The sequence below is a fragment of the Notechis scutatus genome, chromosome 2 (assembly GCF_049901735.1).
Source record: "Notechis scutatus isolate UNSWTSFEM ecotype Mainland chromosome 2, rNotScu1.2, whole genome shotgun sequence".
In the NCBI taxonomy this organism is placed as follows: domain Eukaryota; kingdom Metazoa; phylum Chordata; class Lepidosauria; order Squamata; family Elapidae; genus Notechis; species Notechis scutatus.
Genome location: NC_142010.1, coordinates 7,823,370 through 7,848,370, shown reverse-complemented (window position 1 = coordinate 7,848,370; position 25,001 = coordinate 7,823,370). Strand labels below are relative to the sequence as shown.

The following is a 25,001-nucleotide window of genomic DNA, read 5'->3' as shown; positions in this document are numbered from 1 at the left end:
CACATGCAGCCCTTCCTCGCTCAGTTTTCCCTGGCAGAGGGTTGCAGGAGACCATCGCAGCCAAAATCGGAGCTTGGGAGCCCATTTTCTCTGGCAGAGTGCTCGGGCCACCACAGACACCCCGACATGAACGACGTCGAGTTGGCCACACCTAACCTGGCCATGCCCACACCACACCACACCCCCCAGGGTTAAACACAGCCCTGACCTGGCCCTCAATGAAATTGAGTTTGACACCCCTGGATTAGACATACCCAATTCCTGTAACCGTTCTTTGTTTTAGCTTCCGTTCCCCTAATCATCTGTGTTGCCCTTCTCTGCATGTTTTCCAGAGTCTCAATATCTTTTTATATTGTAGTGGCTAGAATTTGATGCAGTATTCCAAGTGTTTGTAAAGCAGTACTATTGGATGCAGTATTCCAGGTAAGGCTTTGTAAAGAGGTACCATAACTTCATGTGATCTTCATTCTATCTATTAATGCAGCCTAGGATTGTATAGTTATTTTGGCTGCTGCCACTCACCTTTGGCTCACATTTAAGTGTTTGTCCACGAGGACTCCAAGATACCTTGCAGAGTTACTGGCATTAAACCAGGTTTCATCTAGTTTGCACCTATACAATGGGTATTTCTGGTCTAAGTGTAAAACTTTTTTTAAATCTGTGTTGAATATCAGATAGGGGCCATTGTTCAAGTTCACATTTTTCTAGCTTGCCAAGAAGTAGGTTGTGATCTACTTTATCAAATGCTTGACTGAAATCTTACTATGTGCACAGCATTTCTCTGGTCCACTCATTGAGTCACTTTGTCAAAGAATAAAATAAGATTTGTTTGGCATGATCTGTTGGCTACTGAGATGTCTTTGTCTGAGATGCCCCTGAACCCAATAGTTGTGTATAGACTTCTTACAGTCTTGTTATAAATAAACATTAAGAAGCTGAATTGGGCCTGCATGGGCACAGGAGGAAAAATCAGACAGACATTTCTGGATCAGTGGGTCAAAATGTTTATATTCCTTGACCATATCTCACAGATTGCATAGTTGCCCTGCTGAACTGGTAGGCGGGGATAAATAATGATTATCAAAAATATTCCAACATCTTGCTGTACTCTATAGGATGCCTGCCTGTTCTATATCTTTTTAATGTAGTGGTCCAACAGTATATATGCTGCGGTTCTGCTTTAGGTCAGGGCTGCTCAGAAAGCTCCCAATGTTTTGCTGGAATCCATTGTGCACAGTGATTGTTTGCATGCTTAATACAGTATATGTTGAATCTTCCAAGCGTTTGGTTGGTTTAGGTGAAGCATGTTTTGGCCACAATATTCCCTTTATGCTACTTTTTACCTCTCTTCTCCCCCATTGACAGCCAGGAAGTAGTCAGGTTGCTCTTCATGAGATGGTGTGTGTATGTGTGCGCACGGGTGCAAGTGAGAAAACACACTGAAGAAGGAAATGACAGTTGTGTGTGTTGCGTTCAAGAACCCTATAATGACTAATTCTTTAAATCACCAGGCATTGGGTACCATTCCAAAGACTTGAGTAAACTTTTTCTGCAGCATACTTGATGTCCTTCCTTCTTGCTTGTTGTTCTGGGAAGCTCCCACCATCAACAGTGTTTCCTCAGAGAAGTCACAGACCTGCTACAGGGAATGTACAGCCACAGGAAGAGGGAGGCAACTTTTGACTCCCCTCCGAGGAGCTTGGTGGGTCCTTACAAACTACAGTGTATGTCTGGGTGTGCTCCTGTTGTACATCTGCTGTGGGGTATGAGATCCCTGGGCAGCAAGGAATGAAAAACAGGTTGGTCCCATCTCATTCCCTGGGATCCCACCTGGCCCAAGGAGCCCTTAGGTGGGACTCAACCATGAGGATCTGGTTACTGCTTGCTATCTATGCACGGAGAAAATCTCCCTGTTCCTCTGCACAGATATGAGTAACATGGAAGGGAAATGTTGGACTGGATTTCTCTGAGGAATGGGATTCAGGCCAGGATCCGTTTCCAAGGAAGTTTTTATTCTGGTCAACTGAGCAGAGGTAATTTCCATATACGGTAAGAATGTGTGATGGCAATTTCTCAACAGAGAAAAGGGCGGAAGGTACAATTATATTATGTTTCTTTTTTTCAATTCCTTTCCTGCTTCTTTGTTTCCATTCTTTGTTTTTGTTTGATTTATATATTTTATTAGATTAAAAATTTCTAATTAAAAAAAGGAATGTGTATCAAACAAAGACTGGTACATTTTTGCATGCACATTTGTATTACCAACTTTTCCAACCCTTTGAAATGCCTTTTAGAAACATTTCTCTCACTGTATACAGTCAGTCAGATCCTCTTCCCAAGCCCCCCTTTTCTAGCTCTGCTGGGTCTCTGACTTCTTTGCTTTGACCCAATGGAGACTTCTGTGTATGCAAAGTTACAGAAGCACAAGGGATTTAGCATGGGTGTGCTTGGAAGCATCTCTGGGCAGCACAAATGAAGCTGGCTCCCTTTGAACCTCCTGGATCCTAAATCCTTGGCAAACATAGGAAATCAGTCATAAAGTTTTGGGAGGTAGAGGTTTTGATCTCCACTGAGTCACCCCTAAGAATCTATACATCAGCTTTCTGCAAACAGGTGCCCTCCAAGTCTTTTGCCCAAACTGCTTGGAAACAATAAATCTAACTCTTGTGGAGATTGGGAAGGCTGCTCAGAGCAATTCTTCCCTCTAGTGAGATTTAGGCTCTGCAAGGATGCAGTTAGAAAGAATATCACCTATCTAGATGTACTTTGGAAGATAGATGTTTCCAGCTGTTCTTCCATGTTTCATTATTTCTTTTGATAGGATGAAGCTGGAAATCATTTAGTTTACACAAACAAGACGTTCTTAAACGTTTATGGCACAGCATCTCCCTAATCTTAGAAGCTAAGTAAGTCAAGCTTCATTCTTCAAACTTTGCTCAGTTGCAAAGGTTTTGGGGAGTTATCCTGCACTCCCACTCCATGCAGTTTCCTTCTAAGATTTTTTGAAAGCAGATTTCCCCTTTCCAAGGCCTAAGAGGACAGGCCAGGCCAAGGTCTCTGTGATGGCTTTGTGCCTAGAGCAGGACCGGAAATGAGGGTCTCTCAGGCTCTAGGCTAGTGACCACCAAATTGGGCCTTCTTCTTCCCCACAAAATCTAGCTATTCAGCTGTTCCTGCTACTCCAGCCCCAAATTCAAGGCTGCAACTTTCAAGATCCAGTATCCTCCAAACAACACATACTTTACACCATTCAATGTGAGCTTCAAATTTTGATTCTGAGGAAATGGACTGTTCGTCTGAGTGAGATGGCTTTTGACCTCGCCCTGTAGACCATCCCCTCTGTCTCTTAGGTTGGCTTTATTTAATTTTGCTTGATTATCTACTGTACACTTTTTTTCTCACAACTCCCCACCAAGGGGGAGAACCACAAAAGTATCAGTCCCTTGAGCTGGTCTTAGGCCTCAGCTGTCAAAGGCTAACAAGGAGGCCCCTAAAAACAAATGAGATCACAGTGGGACAGGTGAATAAACCTGGAGATCCTGTGCACAAAACCACAATCCCTTTTCTCCTCAACTCAATATTCCTGCAGCTTTTCTCTATGAAGGCCACCTGCAGGGAAGAACAGCCTTTACATCTGAAATTTTACACTGGTTTTGTCACTGCCCCAACCTCCCCCAATATATCTGCTATTCATATGATTTCTTCCACTTGCGTGCCTCATTCTTGACACAATCTGAACAGGCATGCTTGGTGCACTGTTAGGAAAAGACGGACTTTGAACACCCTCTACTTCTCCTCTCACTTTTCTCCTTATAAGAGCCATAGTGGCGCAATAGTTACAATGCAGTACTGCAGGCTACTTCTGCTGACTGCTGTCTGCCTGCAGTTTGGCAGCTCAATTCCCACCGGCTCAACTTGGCTTTCAGTAAAATGAGCTCGTTAAATTGAGGACCCAGATTGTTGGGGGCAATATGCTGACTATGTAAACTGCTTAGAGAGGGCGATAAAGTACTGTGAAGCAGTATATAAGTCGAAGTGCTATTGCGCTATATGAAGGAATGCTATATGAGGAGCCACAATCTCCAACTATAGTCTGAGTGCTCCTATCCCAAACAGATGCTGGCTGGAGAATTCTGGGGTTGAAAATCTCAGGGGCACCCAGGGAGAAAAAGGCAGGGACTATGCCTGTGGCACTTCTATCATCTACCATGATAAAAATGCAAAGAACACTCCCAAAAAGATTTTTAAATAATTGCACAATTACTGCAAAAATATTCAGCAACGTCTGGTCCTAGATAGCCTTTATCAAACTAATATGTTCAAATTTTTTCTTTCCTCCTTTCTGTCTAATACCATGACATATTTGCCTACAAAAAATCAGGCAAATTCTATGTAGTCAAATTAAATAGTAAATTTCTCAGCTGGACTTACAATGGGACATTAGAAATGAAATTCAAGCTTTGTCTATACTCATCACCATGCACACTTTGGACACTTAAATGTTTTCTCCCGTGTGTATGATTTAGAAGGCTATCCTTAGTACCGAAATCATTCCCTCAGTCTGGACACTCATAAGGTTTCTCTCCTGTGTGAGTCCTCTGGTGTCTCACAAGGTGAGAATTGTTACTGAAACTCTTTCCACAATCAGAACATTCAAAGGGTTTCTCTCCTGTGTGAATCCTCTGGTGACTAATGAGGTGGGAATTTTTAATGAAACTTTTCCCACAATCAGGACATTCAAATGGTTTCTCTCTTGTGTGAATCCTCTGGTGTCTAACCAGGCTGGAATTATCACCGAAACATTTCCCACAGTCAGGACATTCAAAGGGTTTCTCTCCTGTGTGAGTTCTCTGGTGTATCATCAGGCTAGAATTGTGACTGAAACTTTTCCCACAGTCAGGACATTCAATGGGTTTCTCTCCTGTGTGAGTTCTCTGGTGTCTCACAAGGTTGGAATTGTTACTGAAACTCTTTCCACAATCAGAACATTCAAAGGGTTTCTCTCCTGTGTGAGTTCTCTGGTGACTAACCAGGCTGCAATTACGACTGAAACTTTTCCCACAGTCAGGACACTGAAAGGGTTTGTCTCCTGTATGAATCCTCTGGTGTTCAACCAAGCTGCAATTCTGACTGAAACTTCTCCCACAATAGGAACATTCAAAGGGTTTCTCTCCTGTGTGAGTTCTCTGGTGTCTCACAAGGTTGGAATTGTTACTGAAACTCTTTCCACAATCAGAACATTCAAAGGGTTTCTCTCCTGTGTGAGTTCTCTGGTGACTAACCAGGCTGGAATTCTGACTGAAACTTCTCCCACAATAGGGACATTCAAAGGGTTTCTCTCCTGTGTGAATCCTCTGGTGGGTAATAAGGTTGGAATTTGGTCTGAAACCTTTCCCACAATTAGAACATTCAAAAGGTTTCTCTCCTGTGTGAGTTCTCTGGTGGCTAATATGGTTGAAATTGCTACTGAAACTGTTTCCACAATCAGAACATTCAAAGGGTATCTCTTCTGTGTGAGTCCTCTGGTGCCTAACCAGGCTGGAATTATCACTGAAACATTTCTCACAATCAGGACATTCAAAGGGTTTCTCTCCTGTGTGAATCCTCTGATGAGTCACCAGGGAGGAATTCTGACTGAAACCTTTCCCACAATAGGGACATTTAAAGGGTTTCTCTCCTGTGTGAGTCCTCTGATGAGTCACCAGGGAGGAATTCTGACTGAAACCTTTCCCACAATAGGGACATTTAAAGGGTTTCTCTCCTGTGTGAATCATCTGGTGGGTAATGAGGTTGGAACTGTGACTGAAACTTTTCCCACACTCAGGACATTCAAATGGTTTCTCTCCTGTGTGAGTCCTTTGGTGTATCACCAGGTTGGAATTCTGACTGAAACATTTCCCACACTCCGGACATTCATACATTTTCTCTGGTGAGTCACAAGGTTGGAATTCTGACTGAAACTTTTACCACTATCAGGATTTAAAGGGCTTCTCTCCTGTGTGAGTCCTCTGCTCTGATTTACTGGTGATTTCCTTCCTCCCAGACCTAGGCCTGCAACACTGTCTGCTCTACGTAGCTTTCCAATTGACCTTTTCCTCCCCAATAACTTCAAGATATTTCTCTCTTTTGCTGAATGAAAAAATAATCTTTCACTTTTTATGTAATGTTTGCTTGAATTTCACAGTCTACTTGTCCCTGGTAGAAATGTTGTCTTGATTTTCTCTCGTTTCTCTCTCACCTGCTGAGGAAGGTGAAGGAAATGGAAAATATTTTGATTTCTGGACAGACTTGCTTTGCTATTCAAGGTTGCTTGTTATCCTCAGTTGTCGAGAGTGCTCTTCTTGCCATCCTCTTTCTCTGTAGGATTCAAATAAAAGGATATCTTTAATTGTGCGTAAAATGGTTTCAGAAAATGAGAAAAAAAGATAAAGGTTTATGTTACAATGACAAATCAAACATGCTCCAATAAGCTCTTACATTAATCATGAATCATTTAAGACATGGAAGAATTCCCAGACCCAAGTTCAAATATCCATTGAATGATGAAATTCATTTGTTGACTGAGTCAGTCACAAATTCCTAGCGGTGCAAAAGGTTCTTTTCAAAGACAGTCAAGTGAAAAAGAAAGAATACCCTCTTTGATTTCTACGGTTTTACTTATCAGGGTATCATAAATATCACCGTAACAGAAGAGAATAACAGGATTGGAAGGGAACTTGCAGGTCTTCTAATCCAGTCTCTGGTCAAGCAGGAGATTCTACACCATTTTACACAAGTGGCTCTCTCATCTCTTCTGAAAAGCCTCCAGTGATGGAGCACCACAACTTCTGAAGGAAAGCCGTTTTGCTGGTTCATTGTTCTCACCATTAGGAAATTTCTCACTGCTTCCATAGTATAAAGAGGCGAAGTAGCAGCCAAGTACTGCTAACAAAATGCCCTTGATCAATTGATCATCAGGAAGCATGACTACATCTACAAAAGCTGAACTTGGAGGAGTTTTCTGGTCTCCAGCATTGAGCTGTGTGTTAACACAATGCCAAAGAGTAAAGATATCAGCAATGATCTTCGAGAAGAAATTGTTGCTGCCCATCAATTTGGAAACGTTTAAAAGGCCATTTCCAAAAAAATTAAACTCCTTCATTCTACAGTGAGGAACATTATTCACAAGTGGGAAACATTCCAGACAGTTGCTAATCTTCCCAGGAGTGGACATCCAAGAAAACCCAGGACCTGGACACCTTGCAGTCTTCGAGTTGACCATGAACCCCTCTATATACCAAAGTATTCTAGAGTCAAAAGTGAGGCCATCTGTCCAATAGCTAAAGCTTGGCTGACATGGGATTATACAACAGGACAATGGTCGCAAAACACATCAGGAAATCTACAACAGAATGGCTGAAAAAGAAAAGGATCAAGGGTTGCAATGGCAGGCAAAGTCCAGACCTCAACCCAATTGATGGGACCTCAAGACAGTTGTGCATAAAAAAACACCCAGAAACATCAATGAACTCAAGCAATGTTGTAAAAAAGAGCGAGCCAAAATTCCTCCACAATGCTGCAAGAGACTCATAAAGTCACATAGAAAAGAATTACTTCTAGTTGTTGCTGCTAAAGGTGGTTCTACAAATTATTGAATCTTACATTTTTCACACACGACTTCTCCGCCTTGGCTTTCTTTTTATAAAATAAATGATCTAATGTAATATGTCATGTATTGTTGTTCATCTGTGGTTGTAGTTACCTACTTTTAAGAACTTCTAAGGACCAAATGATTTTTACTACACCCAGAAATATAAAATCATAGAACTCAAGGAGAGTGTACTTTCTTTTTGACATGACTGTATATCTGGAAGTCCTGGGGAGAGATAATATGTTTGGAGATATAGAAATTGTGAATACCCTAACACTGGAAGTTTTTAAAAAGATGTTGAATAACCATTTGTCTGAAGTGGTGTACGGTTTCCTGCCTAGTCATGGGATAGGACTAGAAGACCTCCAAGTTCCCAACTCTGTTCTGTTCTGTTCTATTATTCTTATTCTTATTGTATTCATATATTCAGAGAGATTTAAAAATACACACATCTACAATATGGAGAAAATCCATGTCTTTAAAGGCTGAAAAATATGTCAAAATCATTACAGTCAAACCTTCTCCACTAATGTTAATCAGGAATCTGATGAATTTGATGATTGCTCATCTGTTGAAATGGCAAGGCTGATGTTCACGACTCAACAGGCCTCTGAGGCCATGGAAACTTTCACAGGAAACAACTATCCTCTGGGTTAGGCATGTGGCCAAAACCACAGAAGACATTTTTGGCTATTTTTATACTTTCTATATTTCTGTACCTTATCTGTTGTGTGCCAGCTCCTACTTATGTAATGAAGCAAAATCAAAGAAATGTATAAATATCTGCTTTGCACTACACTCAGGGTTCTTTCCTTCTTAGGAGGGACCCCTCTTTATTCAGATGGATACATGCATTGGCTTATCAACACGCTTGGACTCTGTCTTTTGTTTTACTGAGCCACACCTGTCAGTCTGCATGAAACTAACTTTAGATGTGGGGGCTTTAACTGATGAAATGATGCCTAAAGAAAGATTTGAAGCACCAGTTTTGCCATGGAAGCCATGAACTCCAAGTAAGGGCAGAAAATACTTTCCACAACCCCTTTGGTGACATCCCAATTGAAGTAGTCCTCACGTACTGACTGCAATTGGGACTAGCATATGCGTCACAAAGCGGCCCCATCATGAACCATAAAGTCACATGACAGAGCCAAGTTACATTTCTTACTTTAAAGTGTTTTAATGTGTATGTATTTTTGTGCCTCTAAGCCACCCACAGGAATGTCATGGTAAGGTAGGTGACCAATAAATTTTATAAAAAAAATCAAAAAGTGCAAAACATTCAATTTTTAAAAAGTGGTGGGTTAAGCAGAGTTGAACCTGGTGAATACACAGATGGGGGAACCAAGAGGAAAACACGGTGCTTGTAAACTAGAAATGCAAGGAAAACAACCCAGGAAAGACCCACAAGAGGCACCTCAGTCCGATCTTGTTCCCCGGAAAACATCAGGTCCACTATAGAATAATTGAGTTGGGGGGACCTTGGAGGTCTTCTAGTCCATCCCCTGTTCAGGCAGGAGACCCTATTCCATTCCGAACAGACGGCTGTCCAATCTCCTCCGAAGACCCTCCAGTGACGGAGCCCCCACAACCTCTGGAGGGGAGCCATTCCCAAAGGATCCACGGTCACTTGAAAGAGGCTTTTGAGATCTTTCCCCTAGCAGAAAATTGCAGCCACTAATTTCACAGCGTGCAGCCCCAGCGAGCTCCGATCTGGGGAGGGAAGGAACCTGCAGCTGACACGCTTCAGCCCAGTTGCTTCTCTGCTTCCAGGCCGTGGAGGGAACCGAACAGCCCGACTCGCTCCCGGACTCTCCTCCCACCTGCTGCCCCCAACTCACCCGCCAGCTGCTCCTTCGATCTCTGGAAGAGCACAGAAGCCGCTCTGCCCACCGTCTTCCTCCCATGAGTCCTCCGGAAGAGGAAGTTCCTCTGCGCTTCTCCTTTCCTCCGAATATTTCTAGCATTGCAATACTCTATGGTTTAAAAACCCATTTTTGGTGCCTTTGGGTCAGTCTTGATGCCTGGCCTTACAGTTTCCTTGGCAACGGTTTTTGAAAGTGCCCCCCCTTTTTTTTCCTGCTTCCTAGGCCTGAGAGGACTGGCCAAAGTTGAACAGCTGGTTTTGCCCTTCAGGTGGGACTGGAACTGAGCGTTTCTCTGTCTCTAACCTGCTGCCTTCACCACTAAACCAAAGTGGCTCTTCTTCCTCCCCACAAAATAAACCCATTGACCTGTTGCTGCTGCTCCAACATGCAATTCAAGGCTGCAGCTTTCAATAATCAATCAATCAGGATAGAGCTGGAAGGGACCATGGGGGTCTTCTGTTCCATCCTGCTCAAGCAGGAGATTCTATACCATTTCAGACAATAACTATCCAGTCTCTTTTTAAAAGCCTCCAGTGATGATGCACCCACAACCTCTGAAGGCACTTATTGTCAGGAAGCTTTGCCTTAATTCCAGGTTGCTTCTGTCCTTCGTTAGTTTCGATCCATTGTTCCTTGTGTTGCCTTCTGGTACTTTGGAAAATAACTTGACCACTTCCTCTATGTGGCAGCCACTCAAATACTGGGATACTGCTGCCATGCCTCCCCTTGTACTTTCCATAAGACTAGACAAGGGGTGTCAAACTCAAGGGCCGGGGCCTGGATGGGGCCTGTGGGATGCTTAGATCTGGCCCACGGGTCTGCTCTGGAAACAACGAATGACTGGCCCACGGTGCCTCTACCAGTGAAAACAGAACTCGGGAGGGCCACATGCAGCCCTCCCTCGCTCAGTTTTCCCTGGCAGAGGGTTGCAGGAGACTATCGCAGCCAAAATCGGAGCTTGGGAGCCCATTTTCTCTGGCAGAGTGCTTGGGCCACCACAGGCGCCCCCACATGAACGACGTCGAGTTGGCCACAGCCTGGCCATGCCCCCCCCCCCCCAGGGTTAAACACAGCCCTGAAATTGAGTTTGACACCCCTGGACTAGACATACCCAATTCCTGTAACCGTTCTTTGTGTTTTAGCTTCCGGTCCCCTAATCATCTGTGTTGCCCTTCTCTGCATGTTTTCCAGAGTCTCAATATCTTTTTATATTGTAGTGGCTAGAATTGGATGCAGTATTCCAAGTGTTTGTAAAGCAATACTATTGGATTCAGTATTCCAGGTAAGGCTTTGTAAAGAAGTACCATAACTTCATGTGATCTTAATTCTATCTATCTATTAATGCAGTTTAGGATTGTATAGTTATTTTGGCTGCTGCCACTCACTGTTGGCTCACATTTAAGTGTTTGTCCACGAGGACTCCAAGATACGGCATTAAACCAGGTTTCATCTAGTTTGCACCTATACAATGGGTATTTCTGGTCTAAGTGTAAAACTTTTTTTTAATCTGTGTTGAAGATCAGATAGGGGCCATTGTTCAAGTTCACATTTTTCTAGCTTGCCAAGAAGTAGGTTGTGATCTACTTTATCAAATGCTTGACTGAAATCTTACTATGTGCACAGCATTTCTCTGGTCCACTCGAGTCACTTTGTCAAAGAATAAAATAAGGTTTGTTTGGCATGATAGGTTGGCTACTGGTTATAACTTTTTTTTTTCATTCTAGGTGTTCACAGATTTGTTGCCTATGTTTTCCAAGATATTACCAGATATTAATGTCAGGCTGATTTGTCTGTTTAATTCCTGTATGTTTTTTACCCGCTTTGAAGATGGGAACCCCATCAGCTCCTTTCCAGTCCTTAGTTAAAAATAGTCCTGAACTTACACCCACAATTGAGTCCAAAATTTACGTTGTTAAGTGAGCAATTTGTTGAGTTTTCCCAATTTTATAACTTTTCTTCCCACATATGTTAAGTGAATCATTGCAGTTGATAAATTAGTAGCACTGTTGTTAAGTAAATCTGCTTTCCCCATTGACTTTGTTTGTTAGCTGGTCATAAAAGGGGATCATATGACCCTGGGACACTGCAACCATCATAAATGTCAGTTGTCAAGCATCAATGTAAATCACATGACCATGGGGATGCTACAACCGTCATAAATGTGATAAACAATCATAAACCATTATTTTCAGCGTCGTTGTAACTTCGACCACAAATTAACTATTTTAAGTTGAGGACTAACTCTACTTCCCCTGTGCTCCAAGGACTTTGAAACATATGTTACAATGGTTCTGAAATCACCTTTGCTGGTTCCTTCAGAACTCTGGGATGCAGTCCATCCAGACCCAGTGATTTGAATTGGTCTAGAGCTGACATGTATTCTCTTACCTTATTTTTCCATGGATTAATTTGCATTCCTAATCTGGCAGTTATGATTCTGTTTTTGATAAGTTTTGTCATGTGTTCTTTTTGGGTGAAAACACTTGTAAAGTATCTCCTTGGTACCTTCTCCCCCCTTCTTATATTCCTGAGAATTAGGGTGGTGTCGGTCTGAGCCTCTTCCAAATAGGATCTGTGTGCTGCAGACTTGGGAGATGTTTCCACCTCACCTCCTTAGTAATGGAGTTTGCATATCTCCCAAGGCCATTTTTTTCCGTCTGAGCATAGGGAGGGCATAGGATAGGGTGGATATAGTGCTGGGCTAAGAGTACAGAGGTAATTCCCATATATGGTAAGAATGTGTGATGGCAATTTCTCAACAGAGAAAAGGGCGGAAGGTACAATTATATTATGTTTCTTTTTTTCAATTCCTTTCCTGCTTCTTTGTATCCATTCTTTGTTTTTGTTTGATTTATATATTTTATTAGATTAAAAATTTCTAATTAAAAAAAGGAATGTGTATCAAACAAAGACTGGTACGTTTTTGCATGCACATTTGTATTACCAACTTTTCCAACCCTTTGAAATGCCTTTTAGAAACATTTCTCTCACCGTATACAGTCAGTCATCTCCTCTTCCCAAGCCCCCCTTTTCTAGCTCTGCTGGGTCTGTGACTTCTTTGCTTTGACCCAATGGAGACTTCTGTGTATGCAAAGTTACAGAAGCACAAGGCATTTAGCATGGGTGTGCTTGGAAGCATCTCTGGGCAGCACAAATGAAGCTGGCTCCCTTTGAACCTCCTGGATCCTAAATCCTTGGCAAACATAGGAAATCAGTCATAAAGTTTTGGGAGGTAGAGGTTTTGATCTCCACTGAGTCACCCCTAAGAATCTATACATCAGCTTTCTGCAAACAGGTGCCCTCCAAGTCTTTTGCCCAAACTGCTTGGAAACAATAAATCTAACTCTTGTGGAGATTGGGAAGGCTGCTCAGAGCAATTCTTCCCTCTAGTGAGATTTAGGCTCTGCAAGGATGCAGTTAGAAAGAATATCACCTATCTAGATGAACTTTGGAGGTAGATGTTTCCAGCTGTTCTTCCATGTTGCATTATTTCTTTTGATAGGATGAAGCTGGAAATCATTTAGTTTACACAAACAAGACGTTCTTAAACGTTTATGGCACAGCATCTCCCTAATCTTAGAAGCTAAGTAAGTCAAGCTTCATTCTTCAAACTTTGCTCAGTTGCAAAGGTTTTGGGGAGTTATCCTGCACTCCCACTCCATGCAGTTTCCTTCTAAGATTTTTTGAAAGCAGATTTCCCCTTTCCAAGGCCTAAGAGGACAGGCCAGGCCAAGGTCTCTGTGATGGCTTTGTGCCTAGAGCAGGACCGGAAATGAGGGTCTCTCAGGCTCTAGGCTAGTGACCACCAAATTGGGCCTTCTTCTTCCCCACAAAATCTAGCCATTCAGCTGTTCCTGCTACTCCAGCCCCAAATTCAAGGCTGCAACTTTCAAGATCCAGTATCCTCCAAACAACACATACTTTACACCATTCAATATGAGCTTCAAAATTCGATTCTGAGGAAATGGACTGTTCGTCTGAGTGAGATGGCTTTTGACCTCGCCCTGTAGACCATCCCCTCTGTCTCTTAGGTTGGCTTTATTTAATTTTGCTTGATTATCTACTGTACACTTTTTTTCTCACAACTCCCCACCAAGGGGGAGAACCACAAAAGTATCAGTCCCTTGAGCTGGTCTTAGGCCTCAGCTGTCAAAGGCTAACAAGGAGGCCCCTAAAAACAAATGAGATCACAGTGGGACTTGTGAATAAACCTGGAGGTCCTGTGCACAAAACCACAATCCCTTTTCTCCTCAACTCAATATTCCTGCAGCTTTTCTCTATGAAGGCCACCTGCAGGGAAGAACAGCCTTTACATCTGAAATTTTACACTGGTTTTGTCACTGCCCCAACCTCCCCCAATATATTTGCTATTCATATGGTTTCTTCCACTTGCGTGCCTCATTCTTGACACAATCTGAACAGGCATGTTTGGTGCACTGTTAGGAAAAGGACTTTGAACACCCTCTACTTCTCCTCTCACTTTTCTCATTATAAGAGCCATAGTGGCGCAATAGTTACAATGCAGTACTGCAGGCTACTTCTGCTGACTGCTGACTGCCTGCAGTTTGGCAGCTCAATTCCCACCGGCTCAACTTGGCTTTCAGTAAAATGAGCTCGTTAAATTGAGGACCCAGATTGTTGGGGGCAATATGCTGACTATGTAAACTGCTTAGAGAGGGCGATAAAGTACTGTGAAGCAGTATATAAGTCAAAGTGCTATTGCGCTATATGAAGGAGTGTTATATGAGGAGCCACAATCTCCAACTATAGTCTGAGTGCTCCTATCCCAAACAGATGCTGGCTGGAGAATTCTGGGGTTGAAAATCTCGGGGGCACCCAGGGAGAATAAGGCTGGGACTATGCCTGTGGCATTTCTATCATCTACCATAATAAAAATGTAAAGAACACTCCCAAAAAGATTTTTAAATAATTGCACAATTACTGCAAAAATAAATATTCAGCAATGTCTGGTGCTTATCAAACTAATATGTTCCAATTTTTTCTTTCCACTTTCTAATACCATGACATATTTGCCTACAAAAAATCAGGCAAATTCTTTGTAGTCAAATTAAATAGTAAATTTCTCAGCTGGACTTACAATGGGACATCAGAAATGAAATTCAAGCTTTGTCTACACTCATCACTTTGGGCGTGTGGATTTTCTTGTGTACGATAAGGTTGGAAGGTTTCCTGAAGCACCATGCACACTTGGGCCACTTAAATGGTTTTTCCCCTGTGTGTATGATTTAGAAGGCTATCCTTAGTACCAAAATCATTCCCTCAGTCTGGACACTCATAAGGTTTCTCTCCTGTGTGAGTCCTGTGGTGTCTCACAAGGTGGGAACTCTGAGTGAAACTTTTCCCACAATCAGAACATTCAAAGGGTTTCTCTCCTGTGTGAATCCTCTGGTGGTTAATAAGGTTGGAATTGTTACTGAAACTGTTTCCACAATCAGAACATTCAAAGGGCTTCTCTCCTGTGTGAATCCTCTGATGTCTCACAAGGTGGGAACTCTGACTGAAACTTTTCCCACAATAGGGACATTCAAATGGTTTCTCTCCTGTGTGAATCCTCTGGTGGCTAATAAGGTTGGAATTATTACTGAAAGTGTTTCCACAATCAGAACATTCAAAGGGTTTCTCTCCTGTGTGAGTTCTCTGGTGTTCCACCAGTTTGGAATTCCTACCGAAACTTTTACCACAAACTGGGCATTCAAAAGGTTTCTCATCTGTGTGAGTCCTCTGGTGTCTAACCAGGCTGGAATTATCACCGAAACATTTCCCACAGTCAGGACATTCAAAGGGTTTCTCTCCTGTATGAGTCCTCTGATGAGTCACCAGGTGGGTATTCTGACTGAAACCTTTCCCACAGATAGGGCATTCAAAGGGTCTTGTGTGAATCCTCTGGTGTCTCAGCAAACCAGAATTCTGACTGAAACTTTTCCCACAATAGGGGCATTCAAAGAGTTTCTTTCTTGTGTGAGTCCTCTGGTGGGCCACAAGGTAGGAATTCTGAGTGAAATGATTCCCACAGTCAGGACATTTAAATGGTTTGTCTGTGTGAATCCTCTGGTGACTAATGAGGTGGGAATTTTTAATGAAACTTTTCCCACAATCAGGACATTCAAATGGTTTCTCTCTTGTGTGAATCCTCTGATGTCTAACCAGGCTAGAATTATCACTGAAACATTTCCCACAGTCAAGACATTCAAAGGGTTTCTCTCCTGTGTGAGTCCTCTGATGAGTCACCAGGTGGGAATTCTGACTGAAACCTTTCCCACAGATAGGGCATTCAAAGGGTCTTTCTCCTGTGTGAATCCTCTGGTGTCTCACCAAACCAGAATTCTGAATGAAACTTATTCCACAATCTGGACACTCATATGGTTTCTCTCCTGTGTGAGTCCTCTGGTGAATCACCAAATGGGAATTCTGACTGAAACATTTCCCACAGATAGGACATTCAAAGGGTTTCTCTCCTGTATGAGTCCTCTGTTTTCTCATGAGTGGGAATTTCCAATGAAAGTTTCACACAAACTAGACATTCATATGTTTTCTATCTGGTATGAGTCCTCCAATGTCGCCATGCTCACTAAAGTATTTACCACATTGGGAGCACTTGTATTTTTTCTCTCCTGTCTGAGTCTTTCCATGAACCACAAGGAAGCTGTTGTGAGCAAAGCTTTTGCCACATTGAGTATTTATATGGCTTTTCTCCAGTTTGTATCCTCTCATGCATAATCAGCTGTGATTTGTATCTTCCCCACAACAGGCACCTCTATGGAGCTTTTACTCCACTGATATTCTTGAGGATGTCAAAAATATGTATGATTCTTTGTTTAGTGTTACTGTGATTCCAGCCGTTTTCTTACTCCCAGGGCAAGGGCTGCATCGTTATCTGCCTGACGTGACTATCCAAGTGACCTTTTCCTCCCCACTGACTTCCAGTTATTTCCCTTCTTTTGCTGAATGGAAAAATAATCTCCCTTGACTTTTCATGTATGTTTGAGATCCACATACTCTACTTTTTCCAGCTAGAAATCTCTTCTTGATTTTCTCCCCTTTGTTTCTCTCCTGCTGGCGAAGGAAAAAAAAATGTGTGGTCTTCTGAAGGAAATGGAAAATATTTGCTTTCCTTTTCAATGGTACTTGTTATTCTTATTTGTCCAGAGTACTCTCATTGCCATCTTCTTTGTCCATAAGATTCAAAGAAAATTGTAACTTTGTGTATAAAATGGTTCCAGAAGCTGTGAAAAAGAGAAAAAAGTATACATTACAATGGATAAGCAAATATGCCACAACATTAGAATATCCCCTTACATTATTATTATTCATTTGACACATGGAAGACTACTGAGATCCAGGTTAAAATATCCATTCAAACATGAAATTCACTTGTTGACTTCAGTCAACCACAATTTCTTAGCACTGCAAAGGGTTACCATGTTTCCCAGAAAATAAATCCCACCCAGAAAACAAGCACTAGAATGATTTTTAGCATGGGCCTAATATAAGCCCTACCCAAAATAAGCCCTAGTTAAGAGCCCACCCATTCTATCCCAGCATCTGATTTTGTTTGCCCAGGGCCATGGCCACAGCTGTGATGAGATAGACAACTGTGTGGCCTGTCCGGCAGGCCAGATCGCATGCCTCTCTCCCACCCACCCACCCCCCAACAATGCCTCTGCTTGCTGCTGCTGCTGCTGCCATGGTGGCAAGGTGGCCTGAATGTCAAGAAAGCCAGGGGCAGAAGCAAGCAGAGGCTGCCTCTTTTCTCTCCCTGCCCTGAATTGGGGAATCTGGCGGGCAGGCAGCGCTGGCCAGAGCCTCAATGATCAGCTTCTCTCTCTCACCCTCACCCTGAGGCAGTGTCCAGAGGCAGCATGCACTGCCTCACAGGCTTTACCGGCTTTCTCTTCCTCTGCGAAAGAGTGAGAAAGATAGCTGGGCATCCCGAGACATCCCACTCTGTGAGTCAACTCAGGTTTCACTCGGTGGGGGAGGAAGGCTTTGGAAACTGTTTTTTTTTTTTTCACTCACATTTATCATCAATATTGTAATTCATCCTTTTATTTTTTTCAAAAAATGATTTGTATTTACCACGATTGGGAAGGCGCGGTATGAATTCCACGCATGACCCACGGAAATACAGACACTCACACCCTCAATGCTCACATTTCCTCACTTGGGGTGCACCGCTGTTTTACGGGTGCATTCAACTTTGCAGTTCAACTAAACTCTTCAGCTGCAGCAGGCTGCAGTTCCCATCACCTTCAGGAAGACTTGTGATGGAAAAATAAAGACATCCTCTGAAAATAAGCCCTATGGGTCTTTTGGACTAAAAAGGAATATAAGACCCAATCTTATTTTCGAGGAAACACGGTATCATTAAATATACCTGGAAGTGCTGGAGGTAGAATTGCAGATATATGCATACAGAGAGAAATATAAATACACATATTTATAACTATGCACGTGGAAAATTGATGTCTTTCAAGCCTGAAAAAAAAAGTCCCCAAATGGTTAGATTCAAACCTTCTGAGCTAATTTGAAAGATGTGGGGGCTTCAAGTGATGAAATTATGCCTAAAAGCCTCTGCAAGATTTGAAGCACCAATTTTGCCCATGGAAATCCTGAGCTCTTAAGTAAGAGCAGAAAATACTGTTCACAACCCCTCTGGTGACATCCCAATTCATATAGTCTATTTAAAAGAAAGTTCAATCAATCAATTCCAACTTCTCGCAAAAAAAAAAAAAAAGATAATTGCGAAGTTGGAATTGATTGAACTTTTTTTTTTTTAGTCCCACAAACTTGTTTCCCTGCACAAGACAGCAAGAAACGTGACAGAAATGCAATGGACCTGGAAATCAGGTTAGCAAAGAAATCTTTGTGCACGGGGCCAGCTGAGATGACAGGGTCCAAGACCTTCGGTAGTTGCTCTGCTCTTGCAGGCAGCTCCCTGTCTTGTCAGCTGCCTCCCACCACTGCCAGACAGCCTTGGGACTACCTCATCCTAAGCCCCTGGACTCTCCACTGATTCAGAGAGGACCGTGCCTTTCCCACAGAACAATCCTGGTTCCTACTCCTCCTCAGAACTGGGATCTGATAAAGCTGTGACAATCAACTCTTTTCCAGTCCACTGGTAGTTCCCAGGTGCTCAAGGATGTTTGAAAGTTCAGTGATTCTGAAATCAGGTCTGCCAGTTTCTTCAGAACTCTGGGATGAAATCAACCCAGGGGTGGGATTTGACCGGTTCTGTCCGGCTCTGTAGAACCGGTAGCTCTGAAGAGCAGCAGACATCGAACCGGTTCTATGTCTGCTGATGTTTTTGCCCACCTGGGCTCTTATCTGATCTTTATTTTCTGATTTTTCAACCTCAGCTGCTTTGCGCGGCACAGCTGCAGTTGAAAAAGCAGGAAAATACTACTTTTTCAAACGCTGCGCACCTGTGCACAGCGCTACTCAGCTGTCCAGGCAACACAGCTCACAATGTTCTACACGCGCACACAGCATGTGTCAGGCGCGTGTGAAGCGTAAATCATCAAAAACGTTAATCACCGAACCGATAGTTACACCAGCTGAATCCCACCCCTGAATCAACCCCACACATTACTACCCTTGTGAAGCGTTAGTACCAAGTTATAATCCTTTAGTAAGACCACACTTTGAATACAGCATCCAGTTTTGGTCACCACAGGCTTAAACAGATATTGAAATAAGAACAGAGAAGAGCAGCAAGGATGATTAGGGCGCTGGAAGCTAAAACATATAAAGCAGATTTGCAGGAATTGGATATGTCTAGTTTAGTGAAAGGAAAGACTAGGGGGTGACATGATAGCAGTGTTGCAATACTTGAGGGGGTCAACTTATTTTCCAAAGCACCTGAATGGAAATTAAATAAGGAGAGAAGCAGCCTAGAACTAAAGCGAAATTTCCTGACACTGAGAACAATTAACCAGTGGGAGGGTTTGCCTTCAGAGGTTCCCATGGGGGCTCCATCACTGGTGGCTTTTAAACACACAGGACAGACGTTTGTCTGAACTAATACTGGGTCTCCTGCTTGAGCAGGGCGGAGGAACAGAAGACCTGCCAGGTTCCTTCCAACCCTGTCACAATCCTCCAGTGATGGAAGCCCCCGCAACCTCTGGAGGGGAGCCATTCCCAAAGGATCCAGCTTCGCTTGAAAGAGGCTTTTTAAATGTTCCCACCAGCAGAAAATTGCAGCCACCAAGTTTCACAGCGTGCAGCCCCAGCGGGCTCCGATCTGGGGAGGGAAGGAACTAGCAGCAGCAACTGACACGCTTCAGCCCAGTTGCTTCTCTGCTTCCAGGCCGTGGAGGGAACCGAAGAGCCCGACTTGCTCCTGGACTCTCCTCCCACCTGCTGCCCCCAACTCACCTGCCAGCTGCTGCTTCCATCCTGGGAAGAGCACAGAAGCCGCTCTGTCCACCGTCTTCCTCCCATGAATCATCCGGAAGAGGAAGTTCCTCTTGGCTTCTCCTTTCCTCCCATCCTTTCTAGCATTACATTACTTGATGGTTTTAACTCTTTTAAGCTCAACCACGATTTCCCCCCCCCCCTCCCCCGCTGTACTCTCAGCTTTCTAGGGACAGGTGTTTTACCTGTTTGACCAGCATCTCCGGATCGGAGGCATAAAACACGCTTGTCCCGTCTCTACTACGTTTGCAAAATATTTCGCTGATTAAATGCTATCAAGCCGTTTTTGACTTCTAGCAACTGACTTTTACAAGTGAGCCAAGTGAAATAGTGAAATGTGAGGCAGCTTAGTTTACGAAGATTACCGTAGCTACGTGCTCAGCCCTGAAAGTTCATGAAGGTTTTACAGAATTACACAATCAGCTTTCTTAGTTGTGACTTTTAGTGGAGATCAAAACCTCTCTTAGAAGTACAGCAAAGATGACACCTACCTAATAATCCAGGTAATTACAGCGGCAAGAATATTTGCCCAAAACTGGAAGGCTAGAGATAGGGAAGATGAGGTGATACTACAATGAGCCGAAATGGATAGGCTGACATTGGAATTAAAGGATAAAGATGAGTCAGAATACTATATAATATGGAATAAATTTAACCACTGGAGGAAAATGAAAGGGAGTTCGCAAAATGTAACTGAAAAGTAATGGAAAGGATTTAAAATGTGTAAAGATTAAATATGTGTATGTATGTATGTATGTATAAAATTCATAGAGTATTTAACATATGTAACAACAAAAATGTATGTCAAAGAAGTCCAGCATATTCAATGTTTTTAAATATATCTAATAAAATTCAATTTTATAAGTAAAACAATAAAAACCTCTTATACCCCAAAACTTTATGACTGATTTTCCTGTGGCTCCCAAGGATTTAAGAATTGGCAGCACTGCAAAACTAGATTGCAAGAAATACGTCAGCAACAGTGGACAATGCGTGGAATATTCTGACTATGGTTTCTTCCACTAACCCCAAAACACTTTAACCTCAGACTGTCTACTGTTGACCTCACCCCATTCCTAAGAGGTCTGTAAGGGGTGTGCATAAGCGCACCAATGTGTCTACCATCCCTGTCTTAATGTTCCCTTTTATTTGTATCTATTTCATGTATTAATAATCATGTTTATACTTATATATATTATCAAATGCATGCTTGACAAAATAAATAAATAAATAAAAATAAAATAAAAATAAGATGCTCCAGGGGAGTCAGCTTCACTCCTACTGGCCAGGGCTGCATCCAAGACAACCCAGCATGAAGCTTGATTCCTGAAGGAGGAAATTGTGTACCTGCTAAATGTTAAATGCCATGTGCAAATTCTGTAAATTTATTTGCAGCGAAGTCTCCATTAGGTCACAAAGAGAGAAAAATATGCAGCAGGGCTTAGAAAATGGGGGCTGATTGTCAATATATACCGGTAGTAGAAGAAATATTTTTAAAATATGTTTTAAAAAGAAAACAAAAGGGAAGAATAGAATATCCCACCAAAGCATATGGCCGGCTGATCAGCAGGCTAACCTTTTTAGAGGGACAGCCTGCACCGTAAATTTTCAATGCAGATCCAGTAAGGTTTGGATGGTGATGGTGGTCTTTTAGCGATCTGATCTGAGCTCTGTTGCATGGAGGAATCTGGAATAAAATAACTGCAAGGTATTTTTTATTGATTTCCTTTTCATTCAGAAACTCAAGATGACATACAAAGTACTTCCTGTGTAGCATGCTGTAATTTACAGCAGGGATCCCCAACCTTTTCGACGCCGCGGCCCGGTTCCGGCATCAGCTGGGCGCCGCGGCCCGGTACCGGCGTCAACTGGGCGCTGCCATCTTTTATGACAAAAGGCGCTCCGGTGACGCCACGGAAGCGCTGTTTCGCCAGAAAAGATGGCGGCCAGCGCTCCGTGAGCTTTTTCGGTAGAAATGGCTTTCACCCGAAAAGCTCACCAGAAGCGCTGGCGCCGCCATCTTTTATGACGAAAGCGCTTCCAGTGAGCTTTCTACCCGGAAAGCTCACCGGAAGCGTTTTTTACTAAAAAGATGGCGGCGCCCAACAACCAGCGGCCCGGTAAGGCTTGTTCGCGGCCCGTGCAACCGGTCCGCGGACTGGCGGTTGGGGACCCCTGATTTACAGGGTAAATGTACCCACAGACAGCCTGCACTACCTACCAATAATGTGATCCACTAGGGAAAAAAATGGGAACCAGTCTTCTCTGCACATTTTCCAGGGTCTTGACACCTCTTTTGTATTGTGACCAAAACTACAGACAGTATTCTAAGTGTGGTTTCACCAGCATTGTGTAAAGTGGTATTATCACTTCTTGTCTTGACACTATCCCTCTGTTGATGTAATTTAGGACTGCATTAGATCCTCTGTAAGCCTATGATTTTCAAAGACTATAAACCCACTGGCACAACCAATGGCTGCTCTAAAGTTACAAGGGGAACCGTACCTTAATTGTCCAGTTTGAAACATCCTAAGTTCATTTTCTCAGACTGGCAGTGATGGAGAAGATCATCCCTGAATCTGAGAAGAATGCCAGTCAAAATAGATCTGGCTTAACCACTCGAATTTTTAAACCGTGCCTCATGAAATGTCGGACTTTCGTAGAATTTAAGACTCTGGCAGATATCAGTGCATCAAGAAATTAAGAACCAGAAGCCTAATTGCAGCTCAAATCATGAGAGGCACAAAGTGACTGAACTGGTGTAGGATTGAAACTGAAAATTTAAATTTATAATGAGGAGGGAAGGGAAGCCAAGAAGGACAGATTGGTCATAGAGATGCAGAATGCACAAGAGAGATATTACAAGATAACAATTGTAGTGCGTTAGAAACACATTGTATGCGTGGAGTCCTCATCACTGAACAAGAGTTGGGAAATGAGCTTTACATTATCTTTTTATTATTAAATCCATTTATTATTAAACTTAATTGCTGTACATCTCCCAGTTTGAGGCCACTCTGAGGGTCTTGTCCTGCCCATTTTTTCCTTGAGAAAAGCTACTGATAATTCTAACATAATGCATTTTTTAAAATGAAACATTTTTAATGGTACATTTCCCCCCTCAGGTTAAGGTAGCAAAACAGAGAGGTTTGTCCCTCTTCTGCATTATCAGTGTGGACAGTGTGGCAAAATGGCAGCCGCTTCCCCAAGTCCACTGCATGGACCAGGGACGAATCCAGGGCCCACTGAAAATGGTGGCTGCTTCCAAGACACAGTCATGAGGCCCATCGATGCGTGTCCTTCCCTCCCTCCACAACATGAGGATCAGAGATCTTCCAAAGATAAGGAGGAGGAGGGTATGAGGCCTGGTGGGGTGGCAGTCAGGCCTGAGGACTGCAGGGACCCAGCGAGAGTGGAGAAAATCCTGGGGGGACCCTGGGGAGCTGAGGGAAGGGGCAGGGATGGGAAACAGAACATAGGGAGTCTTGGAGGATGGTGGGGGAGCCCCAGGGATGCCTGTGACAGGCAAGCCTGGCCCTGCTCTAGGCCTCCAAGAGTTTTCCTCAGCCCTGAGGTAGCCAGTACTCTGCATAGCAACTCGCACATTCGATTGATGGCTGCATCAAAGAGGAACATGCAACCGTAATTGGAAGGCTCATAATAGTTGTATCTTGTAGACTACTTTTATGCTGGCTGGGGAATTCTGGGACTAGAAATCTGGAAAAAAACCAAAGTAGAAGACTGAAACTCTACATATGTGAGTTACATAATATACAAAAATATCACCCAGAAGCCATTTTGAAGAATTTCACTACTTCTGCAAAAGGAAGTATCCAGAAAGTGCTGCTGAGAACCAGAAACAAAACTTTCTGTTGAGAAACAGAAAATTGGGCTTTTTGCATTTTCCTTTTGTCTCTATCTATAAATCTAATCGTGAGACATGTTTCAGTAAAAAGAATCAGGCCAGAATCCAAATAGTCAATTTCTCACATACATTTTCAATGAGAGATTACAAATGAAAAGCCTTCTCTAAACTCATCTATTATTGCCTCATATGTATTTCTTTGTGTGCAATAAGGAATGATTTATGTCTGAAGGAACGTCTGCAGACTGGACATTTGAAAAGTTTCTCCCATGTGTGAGTCCTCTGGTGTCTCACCAAGTCAGAATTCTGAATGAAACTTATTCCACAATATGGACACTCATATGGTTTCTCTCCTGTGTGAGTCCTCTGGTGCTTCACCAGGCTGGAATTACGACTAAAACTTTTCGCACAGTCAGGACATTTAAATGGTTTCTCTCCTGTGTGAGTCCTCTGGTGTATCACCAGTTCAAAATTACGACTGAACCTTTTCTCACAGTCAGGACATTCAAAGGGTCTTTCTCCTGTGTGAATCCTCCGGTGTATTGCCAAACTGGAATTTCGACTGAAAATTTTCTTACAATCTGGACACTCATATGGTTTCTCTCCTGTATGAGTTCTCTGGTGTCTCACCAAATCAGAATTCTGACTAAAACGTATTCTACAATCCGGACACTCAAAAGGTTTCTCTCCTGTCTGAATCCTTTGAACTATCCCCAGATGGGAATTCTGACAAAAACTTTTTCCAGAAACCAAAGATTCATATGGTGTGTTGTCTGGTGTGTCACCAGATTGGAATTCTGACTGAAACATTTCCCACAATCTGGACATTTGTATGGTTTCTCTCCTATGTGAGTCCTCTGGTGTGTTATCAGCTTGGCATGCCTGCTATAGTTTTTGCCACACTGAGACAACTGGTAGGGCTTTTCTCTAGTATGAGTTTTTCCATGAACCACCAGGAAGCTGTTCTGACTAAAGCTTTTGCTGCATTGGGAACTGATATGGCTTTTCTCCAGTATGGATCCTCTCGGGCATAATTCTACAATCTTTGCTTTTCCCACAATAGGCAGATCTGTGGATCTTTTCTACCACTGACATACCTGGATTCTCAAGGACGTCAAAAATACCCTGGATCCTTTCTTGGATGGAGCGTTGATTCAAGCTACTATTTCCTTCCTCACAGGGAAAGGCCTGCATTACGGTCTGC

General features: G+C 42.9%; 4 protein-coding genes and 1 pseudogene across 7 annotated transcripts in view; 1 reads left to right on the top strand and 4 right to left on the bottom strand.

Annotated features, from left to right (window-relative positions):
* LOC113431854 (uncharacterized) overlaps positions 1–19,946 on the bottom strand; it is a 65,841-nt gene extending 45,895 nt beyond the window's left edge. Inside the window, 1 exon segment of the mRNA XM_087953351.1 lies at positions 19,894–19,946. The gene's annotated coding sequence lies outside the window, so the exon portion shown is untranslated.
* LOC113428302 (uncharacterized) overlaps positions 1–19,986 on the bottom strand; it is a 110,264-nt pseudogene extending 90,278 nt beyond the window's left edge. Inside the window, exon 1 of the transcript XR_015747094.1 lies at positions 19,894–19,986. The product of XR_015747094.1 is annotated as an uncharacterized LOC113428302 (transcript). The remainder of the gene's footprint in view (positions 1–19,893) is intronic.
* LOC113426492 (uncharacterized) overlaps positions 1–25,001 on the top strand; it is an 807,865-nt gene that overhangs the window by 380,377 nt on the left and 402,487 nt on the right. The window lies entirely within an intron of this gene.
* Positions 1,995–25,001, bottom strand: part of LOC113428503 (uncharacterized) — a 31,064-nt gene continuing 8,057 nt past the window's right edge. The window contains exons 1-2 of one of the 3 annotated variants that reach the window (XM_087953219.1): positions 19,894–19,959; positions 1,995–6,357 (exon numbers count right to left, since the gene is read on the bottom strand). In XM_087953219.1, coding sequence (XP_087809345.1) covers positions 4,557–5,921 — 1,365 coding nt within the window. In that variant the 5' untranslated portion in view covers positions 5,922–6,357; positions 19,894–19,959 and the 3' untranslated portion in view covers positions 1,995–4,556. Of the gene's footprint in view, positions 6,358–9,471; positions 9,956–19,893; positions 19,960–25,001 lie in introns of those variants that run through there. The other 2 variants (XM_087953217.1, XM_087953218.1) reach the window with 2 other exon arrangements.
* LOC113428505 (uncharacterized) lies at positions 14,402–24,717 on the bottom strand. The gene is made up of 2 exons (XM_087953371.1): positions 24,069–24,717; positions 14,402–15,976 (listed from the first exon to the last, which is right to left on the bottom strand). Exons 1-2 carry the CDS (start codon positions 24,623–24,625, stop codon positions 14,779–14,781), a joined length of 1,755 nt encoding a protein of 584 aa, XP_087809497.1. The 5' UTR covers positions 24,626–24,717; the 3' UTR covers positions 14,402–14,778.